The sequence below is a fragment of the Opisthorchis viverrini genome, assembly GCF_000715545.1.
Source record: "Opisthorchis viverrini unplaced genomic scaffold opera_v5_33, whole genome shotgun sequence".
Classification (NCBI taxonomy): domain Eukaryota; kingdom Metazoa; phylum Platyhelminthes; class Trematoda; order Opisthorchiida; family Opisthorchiidae; genus Opisthorchis; species Opisthorchis viverrini.
In genome coordinates this window covers 1168952-1177948 of record NW_008751689.1, presented here as the reverse complement: position 1 = coordinate 1177948, position 8997 = coordinate 1168952, and the positions used below count along the sequence as shown (strand labels likewise).

General features: G+C 45.5%; 1 protein-coding gene across 1 annotated transcript in view; it reads right to left on the bottom strand.

The window, feature by feature from the left end:
* Window positions 1-798: 798 nt before the first annotated feature.
* The window catches only part of T265_02625 (hypothetical protein), a gene marked incomplete at both ends in the record, with an annotated part of 39661 nt that continues 31462 nt past the window's right edge, over window positions 799-8997 (bottom strand). Inside the window, 5 exons of the mRNA XM_009166923.1 lie at window positions 799-1079; window positions 5071-5132; window positions 5953-6072; window positions 8115-8429; window positions 8622-8966. Coding sequence (XP_009165187.1) covers window positions 971-1079; window positions 5071-5132; window positions 5953-6072; window positions 8115-8429; window positions 8622-8966 — 951 coding nt within the window. The remainder of the gene's footprint in view (window positions 1080-5070; window positions 5133-5952; window positions 6073-8114; window positions 8430-8621; window positions 8967-8997) is intronic.

Here is an 8997-nt window from a genome sequence, read left to right as displayed (position 1 = left end):
GTTTATTTCGATGGGATTCAGACCCTCGACAAGCGTTCACTGCTGTTATGATAGTTTGTCGTCCCTAGCTCGTAAATGGGACAAAAATTCTTTGTAAAAATCCGTTCCCATTGTCATACCAAACAGAACCTCCAAACCTTTCTCACTCCTCAAACCGCGAGCCAACAAACTTACAGTCCCAAGCGTGGATTTCGTGTTTTACAACCTGGCTTCGACCTTACCGGTGATTTCGCAGTTGCGTGAGATAAGAAATTCCCCATGTCATCTGTGTTGTTGTCTGACATCAGCAGCGGCTCTCGTTGCAAGACTGAAAGCGGTATAATTTACTTACAAGTGTGTCTGGACGGCCATTGGGTTATCGTTCCGATCAAACAGCTGACAAAATTCTATCACCACTGTACTCATCAGAACGCGCACACAAGTTTCGGTGTGGATAATAGGACTCACGTGCCAGTTCTTAGCAAACATTCCGACTGATACTTCAGTATTCAATAGGCAACTAGTCCGGAGACATAAACATATATTTAATCATTGTTGTCTGGAAGCTCTATTGCACTCCACATCTCCTGACCTCCACAACAGTCAAGACCCATCCTTAGCTGGCTAAGGTTCCAAAATAACTAAAGATGATTTCACTGGTGCATTACTCAAAAAGTACTCCTACGCACAGATTGGTTTCTGCACGAAAAGTAGACCTGGTCAGCGTAGCCCCCATACAACTATAATCTCATGTCGGATCTTACGTGAATCCATCAACAAAGTAACTTCATGAACAAAACAACAAAAGCTCCAGTGGATAAAATCTATTCATTGGAGTGCTATAAAACATGGTGAGTTACAAAAATACCCACAAAAAACATAGAAGAGTGATAGAAAAATAACTAGGTCTACATCTCAAGTGCCAGTAAAAACGAAAGTTCAGATCAGTTCTCATCAGGACAGAGAAATGCCGAGTGTGGAAATCTGGAGTTCAAACAGCGATACCCCATGTCAATCGCATTACATGGTCTGCTTTTTGACGCGTTGGTTTGATGTATCCAAACTGGTGGAGTTGTGCTATCCCGTGGAAGAACCGAGCTCTGAAACGGAGAAGTTGGAGTAAACCAACATGGTTACTTGATAACAGGAACTCGACCTAATCCGGATGTGATATTAGAGGCCTTGATTAATGATAAAAGCAGGGACTCAGTGTGTCACGCTGAAACCAGCTGGCTTCAAATCTGCACATAGTTCAATCTAAATCGGAACGGGACGGCGAGTCAATACAGATGAAGTCTACTCACGACCTAAATGACAAATCACATCCGGCTCCGCCCACGTTCAAACCACAGTCGGTACCATGACCCAGTGCTCATTGCAAATCTCTGCGAAAACGCCGAGGTTATTTGTCATAAGCTCCCAACAAAAGATAGGGTACCTAGAGAATGTCGGTAACCTGAGCTACACGCGCGTTTTCATCCTTACTGATGCTAGTCGGGTGAGCCTGGAAAGGTCAAACACGTGATTCTTTGATTAAGATTCAGGCTGTAAACTCCAGGCCACGTGCCCTCCCGATCCGTTTGTGCAGCTGTCGAATTTGATCTGAGGTGTGATTCTTTGTCTAACCAGCTTTTGACTAATGAGCACAATCCTCAGACCACTGGTAAGAGGTCAGAAACTATCGTCCTATAAATCAACGATCTTCGCGCAGGACCTGATTATTTACCAGTGGTCTACGGATTGCCTGAATAAGTCAACAGTAAGTTGCACCAAGAACTACACCCCAAAAGCAGAGTGAATTCATGAAAAAAGATAGAAAGAGGAACAAGCTATTGGAATCCATAGTCCGAGAATTCAATCACAACGATAAAGGGAATGAGACAGGTTGCTTTACTCCCTCGGTGAAAGATTTCTCGGGATAGATACACAATGGAACTGATCGGTATGACGCAGAAAGACCAGTTCCTGTACCCCATGATATAGAAAACATTGGTACATCTTGTCCGAAGCCTCCGACTTGAAAGTGACAATCAACAACACTTGATCTTATCCACTGAGCACATGACTCGAAGGAACGGTTCTGCAATGAGCACAATCGTGCTGCAATGAACACGACTTAATTGGAGTGACTTACGGAGTGATTAGCTTGCTCATCGCAAGCAATGTATTTTTCTGAAGACAGCTTAGCTTGTTTCTGGCCATGATTCTAACTTCACAGTACGTCCTAACACAATCTCGTGGGAAGTGGATATCAAACCAAGTGCGTTCGAAACGCTCCAACACCACTTTTCTGGCCCGTAAACCACCACGCAAATAGCCGGCTCTTATGCAGTCTATTCCCAAAAGCAAATTACTGTCACGCCGGTGCTACAATTGTCAGAAGTTGATAAAAGCCATCATGGAATATCGAGTCGCTAGGCAATGTCGTATTTCGCCAACCCAAGGGGAAATTATGCAGCTAGTCACATAAACAGCAATTGAAACCACATCGATTATCTCCTGGTTTCCTGAACCAATTTGTGCAGTGGCATGTGGTGCAGCTGGCAGATAAGAAAGCATCCCGAATCAGGTTATGAAAGAAGCTTGCCGTCGATTCTGGCAAGCATACCGGTTGGTGTGTAGTGGGAATTAGATGAGAAATCTGCGATGAACAGACACGATGAGAAGGAATAAAAAGTAGTCGTTGTGACCATATTAAACGAATCTTTAATTGTCATTGGGGACGACAACAGGTGGTTGTAACTCGGTGTCAACGGTGTGCTTGTTGTCAGTTTCTATCCAGATTGCCTGGATTGATGTCTGCGGGTGTAGCCATCTCTGAATGACGGGTGGACTAGTATTAGGTCCTTTCCGAAGCGACGTTTTATTCTTTTCTTCACAATAGGACTTTCAAATAAATTATAGTTAAATGGCAAAACCTTTCAGTGTTGAACACTGACGGTGATAATGATTATGAGGAGGAGGAGGAGAAAGAGGAGAAGGAGAAAAGGGAGGCCATGTTTGGCAGGTCTAAATAGGGCAAACTGGGCAGACACGGATATTTTATGCATGGACCTATCTCAATTCCCTCCCATGAGACGGTCTTCAGCTGCCTAAAATCAGGTCAAGCAATGAACCATTGAATTCCTTCTTTGACATGCTGATTTGGTGAAACAGTTGGACCCAGACAGCCGACGGCAGTAACCTGGCCAACTGCCTTGCCTCCTCCTTGAGGGCTGGACGAGGTTAGTCCTGATAGAGAACTTGGTCTTCGGAGTTAGAGGATTAAGTAAATATTGGAGTTGGTACAAGTCCTCATCCACAGGACGAATTCCATCCAGATTCGAGAACCCACCTAACGGCTGTTCAACTGGACATCGAAGGAAAGCTGAATCACAATGAAGACTGTGAACAGAATTTTCGCACGTCTGACGTGGTGTCGAAGTGAGCGGTTCTTTCGTCGTACATCGGGAAGTGACTTTCTGATGATAAATACCGAACTCTAATTAGGAGATTCGCGGATAAATTGCCCAGAATGTCTCAAAGTGAACGGAACTAAATATATGGCAAAATTTAGAGAAACTGCTGCGGGAGAGTGGTCGAATTGGGACCGATGCCCCTACGCTTGTCGTTCGAAGTTCATGTGAATCACAGAGCTCCTCCCAAGACGAAAACCTTGGTTTTCTCCCGTGGATTCATTGTGCCTGGAAAACAAACTTTGAGAAAGAAAGCATACAGGCACTTTGGCTGCGATATCAATACGGCTGATCCCGATTGGATCGTGACTGACCCTTTTAGGACTTTTAGGAGCTCGACTCCAAAGTGGGGGTGCACCGACCTTGCGGAACAGATCCGGTTCCCCAGATTGAACAAAACAGGTTTCCGAGTGGTCTGAACAGTGCTTACCAACTAAGGAGAACAAAAACAGCCCCTGGAAAAATACCCCAACACCAACAATAAAACGGGAAACGTGGACAAAGAACAAATTAGTCTTCACAGTGAGAAACGGAAATTCCAAGACTGTCAACAAGTCTGTGTTCATGAAATCAATAAGCGGATGAGACAGGAATCGAAGCTTACCACCCTAATCCAGAGTATGAAGATAACACACGCACAATCGCGGTCTTATGGCATGAGGCCACCGACTAGAGCGGTGGGGATTGGAAAACTGAATGATGATGAATCTTCACCTAGTCACGGAAAATAGCCGAGTGAGTGTGAAATGAATCAGCCATTCTTCCGCCCACTGAGAAACGATGCGACTGTCACGCCCGCGGCGTGTAATTAAGTCACCACGATGACCGAATGGATTAACGAAGTGGCGGATAAAAAACGCACATAATGATGAGGAAACAAATATTCGATAAGAACATTAGGGCGCAGAAAATGTCACTGGTTAGACGGTTCGACACCCCACTTCAGCGGTGGTAAAGGCGAGTGTACACACTAACACGAGAAGGTCTTGCCAATTTCAGATGAGGATAACGACCGAACTAGGCCCGGTTTATGATTCTTCTGCCTCGTCCAGCTTATCGATACAATCCCTGTGGGTTATCCAACAAGGAGTTTATCACAGGAAACGGTCCAATAATCGCCATCCTAAGTCAACTATACGAGTAGACCATGCGAACAGAACAATTTTGACATAGCGACACGGAATACCAGATAGATCCAGATTCAAATGTCATCAGAAAGCCTGTACTCGGGAAAGTTGAAGCTGGGCCTGAAGTTGGACTTGTTCAACACCCAACATTCTAACATAACCGTATTCACACCACCAATGTTCAAATGAGCCTGGCTCCTACAACGACAATTCACTAAATGTGCATCTGGCATACTACTATTGTCGGAACTTGTAAATGTAACGGATGTTTTTTGAACGCCTGTGGCTTGCACAACACCGGAAGTTAAGGGCTCTTGGAAGACCCATGCGCTGGTAAAAACTTATGTATATTGTGCCATCGGCTAACGGAATTGGAACAGGAAAAGTTTTGTTCGCTGTAAGACGTCAAATAATCCGGTAGCAGACTAACGGCAATGTGAACCTAACCTACTACTACAAAAGCATACTTTCTCCATATTCTTCAAATGCAAGAGAAATGGAGCACTTACTGTGTAGCTTTTGCAGGTGGATGCTCTCTGTCAACTTCCTCTCCAAGCACGGTTGCGAAAGCCTTGAAGAGAATAAAAAGAGAGGTTAGGTTGTCGGAATAACCAGCTACTTGTTACGTGAAAGTAGTTGAAAAATAGCGTCAGTAGCAGGTGCGAAAGCCAGAGATGAGCACACTGGCCGCATCGAGCGATTCAAGCCGGCTTGCACATTAATGCCTGTTGGCATTAATGTCTCAGCTGACGGTTTGTCCATGAACAGTGCAGCGGTTACACTACCTGATCCTTATCGTCAAGGGCGCACGCCGGTGACGTAGCCGAACAAACAGACACTGTTTTGCGGCTGTTCATCATTCATTTTAACAAGTCAACACCGATCACCCTTAGTTCAATGCTATTTCCAGTCGGAAAGTTAACTTGTGAGTAAGCGGCCGGGGTTTCAAACAATCATTTGGCCATGCTCGTTGGAACATGCAGAGTGGAAACCGCCGCCCGACAGAACGCGTTGGTGGCGTAGGTAGCACGTGAGATTCCAGAGCGGTTGTTCGTCATCGGAGGAACTATATACACGGGCCACAATGATTATGCCTTCATTAACAACAAATGGTGATGTCGTGAATCAACAAAAATCAGCCGATTAGTTAAAAATTTGAATCGGCACACATCCAGTAAGGATGGTCCAAACGACCAAGAGTGAGCGACAAAGACGCCAGTACGATACATCTGCCTGGTCATATTGATCGTTAATTGCTTCAGTAAGATTATCATCCATGTCCATAAGTGTCAAAGTGAATCGTATGTGCCATGAGGATACTTCTCCAAGTACTTTTGCGAATAGTCTACAGGGAATGTCCATTCTGTCTGCGGCGGTTGTACGGAACTTACCATGAGCCAGTCATAGAGATTGATCATCTTTGTCGACTCCAGATGAAGCTTATAGAGGATGCACAAGTCCGGTAGAGCTGGACTGAGACTGTCTGGTGAATCGAGCTGGAACTGTGAAATCTGTAAAGAGTGGAACAAGAAAAAAATAAAACATGTGTGAAGCGAGCGAGCGAGCGAATGCGACAGAGTTGCCGCTGTATAGAGAAGACGAATGATGTATCTGTGATCCTAACAATATCCACGATAAAGATTCGTTCAATGGGCCTACTAGGATACCAACGAGTGTAAATCAGGGGTATGCACAAAAGGTAAAGGTAATCCATAAATGAATGCCATTGCTCGCTCAGCTTGGAGTCAATGGTACCGAAGGCTTAGCCATCGAATGACGATAACCGGTCAACTTACTGACTGATGACACCCGATTTGGACCTCATCGATTCCTCGTTAGGAAACGCTCATTGGAACAACATCGCATGATTCCACTACAAACGCATAGGTTAGTTGAGGATTTCAGTAGGAAGCGCGAAAATATGCTCCGAAGCATAATAAAAATACGGAACCGTTTGCTCCATCGAATAAAAAAGAGGAGTGGGTGTTCCACCACTGGAATCAGTGATAAGGAGGGTTGTACAGACTGATGGGCGATAGCACTCTCAAGTTCACCTCGAACTAACTGGTTCGGTGTTTCGTCTTGGAGAACCTTGGCAGAGCACCACTGATGAATAAGTATAGAGTCCGCCACTGGGTGGAGATCAGTGCACTGTCCCTGTTTCATACATGAAGGCAACTCATTGACCAACGTACGATGGCGCGCGATTCATGGACCGATATTACGCCGAAGAGCATTACTCTGTTTTGCGTAGTAAGAGCTTTTTCGCGGTGTCATAATGCCTGTAGACCCCAACGTTGCGAAACTGCTGACACCGTCGATTCCACAGCGCAGACTGATCACTGGGGTTCCAAGTGAACCCGTTCAGGTTGGTTTTCTTTTTCAATGGAAGTATATAACAGTAGTTGTGTAAAAAATGACGGTGAAGGATCCCCGGGTCCACACCCATGAAGACGGCAGTTGCCAACGTGACTGATTCGACTAGAGGAGTTTTCACGCTGGCCATGGATTGACTGCCCCTGCACTGTCCCCACTCGACACATGGCTGGCTTACGAAGTACATGACCTAATCTGTGTAACTTACGGACTGCAACCAATAGGTATATCCCAGAGTACCTCAGTGTTACTGATCTTGTGGTCCCTCCGATCTGAGCAATCCTTCGGGGACGACGACGGTCAAACACTGTTGTCGATTATCTACCCAGAGACTACATCCCTAATTCATAAATTAGAGTGCATCGCACCGTGGCAATGTAAACCTTACCTTTCACAGCCAAACTGACGTCACCTCAGCGCTAGGAATGTCAAAAGTTGGTAAATGCTGCCCTGAACTTCCCAACTCACAAAATGATTTCACCTTTCATTAGAACCTAGGCAGACGCCCAGAATTCTGTCCATCCAGGCAAGGCTCTAACCCAGTGTGTAATGCGATAAGTACTGTCGTAAAGTAATCACATATCCTTTGAGGGACATTAGTCTGCTCTGCTAAAGTGTTATGGCGAATAAATTATAGATTGATTCCAGCAATCTGTTGAACCACGTCGAGTCACGCGCAAAACCCCAAAAGCCAATTCTTTCTAATGGAGGTTTATCTACAAACGACACGTCCGATGACAAGGTCAAAGAACGGTTTATGTTCAGGTCAAAAACAACAAGGGTGGTATGGGCACAGACCAAAATAACAAAAAAGGGGGAATCGCGTTGTACAATATAAAAGGTAGGAGAAAGGAATCAACACCGCCCCCCAAAGCCAGCATGGCTTTCCCTAATCTACCAGCTCAACCCACCGCATGCAAGAAAGAGACCAACGAGAATGGTACAATTGCTCTAGCCACAAACGCTTTCCTCAATCTGCAGCATGCTCCTAGGGTGGTGAGCAACTAGCTGTCTTTTACCCATTCCAGCAGGCAGGTATTTGTATGGCTTGTATTGCAAAAGAATGAAGTCTTATGCATGATAACTGAGTAATTTTAAATGTATTCATCGTGAAGTATAAGGACGCAACAAGGGTGCTTCTACCAAGAGTTTGTCCCCCCTGCAGCTGAGCATTGACAGAGAACGTGTCAACCGTTCGTGGCACATCATATGAACGTGAAAACTCTTTGATGAAGGTGCTACTCGAATTGTCAGTTTTGTCCATAGTCTTCCCTTTACCGGATACCACGACGCGGTTTGCGTCCATTCGTACGCACAAGTCGTCCGCAGTGAATTCCGGGTCGGCTGGGATCTCCACATGCAACCTTTCGCCTCCAGACTTGTCGTCCTTTAGAACAGTCGGTCTGAGAACACCAGTTGGTTGGTTTGCTAATGCATCTTCGGATTTTCGCTTTTGTCCAACCTCAGTCTCGGAGTGTGGTTTGATGCTTAACTGGCGATCACGGTCGAAAGTTATCGACTTTTAGTCTGCCGTCTTCAGTAGAGCTTCAAGCATTAACACACCGTCCTCAGTAAGATTGCACTTCAGTTGATTCTCGTCAACCCACTTGGGTATGTAAATTATTCAGGAGTACTCTCGACTGCTTAAAGCCCGATCGGTTTGGACAAATGTTTTCGCGTGTACGGTCAGACCATTGTCAGATGTGGACACTTCGATACCGTCCGGCCCATAGCCCTGTAGACCGAACGGAACATTGAAGTGTACTCGGTCATCTTCACCAAGTTGATAGGCGTCTTTGAGGAAATCAAGCGAGCTGCTACTGGTCCGTAGAACCAGCGATCCCAACTTTTCTCCTTCTGTTGGTGCAGCCTGATTGGTCTCTTGTTCCATGTGTTGAGCCAATGCATGCAGTTGATGGTCCATTCGATTGATTACAGAGTGCACATCGCCAGAAGGTTCGAAGAAATCACTTGGACTGACTCCAAATAGGTCCATGGGCACTAGGGAGGACATTTCTTCCCAAAGGCGCTTCATTTCGGCGTTCCAACGGTCTTGAGTT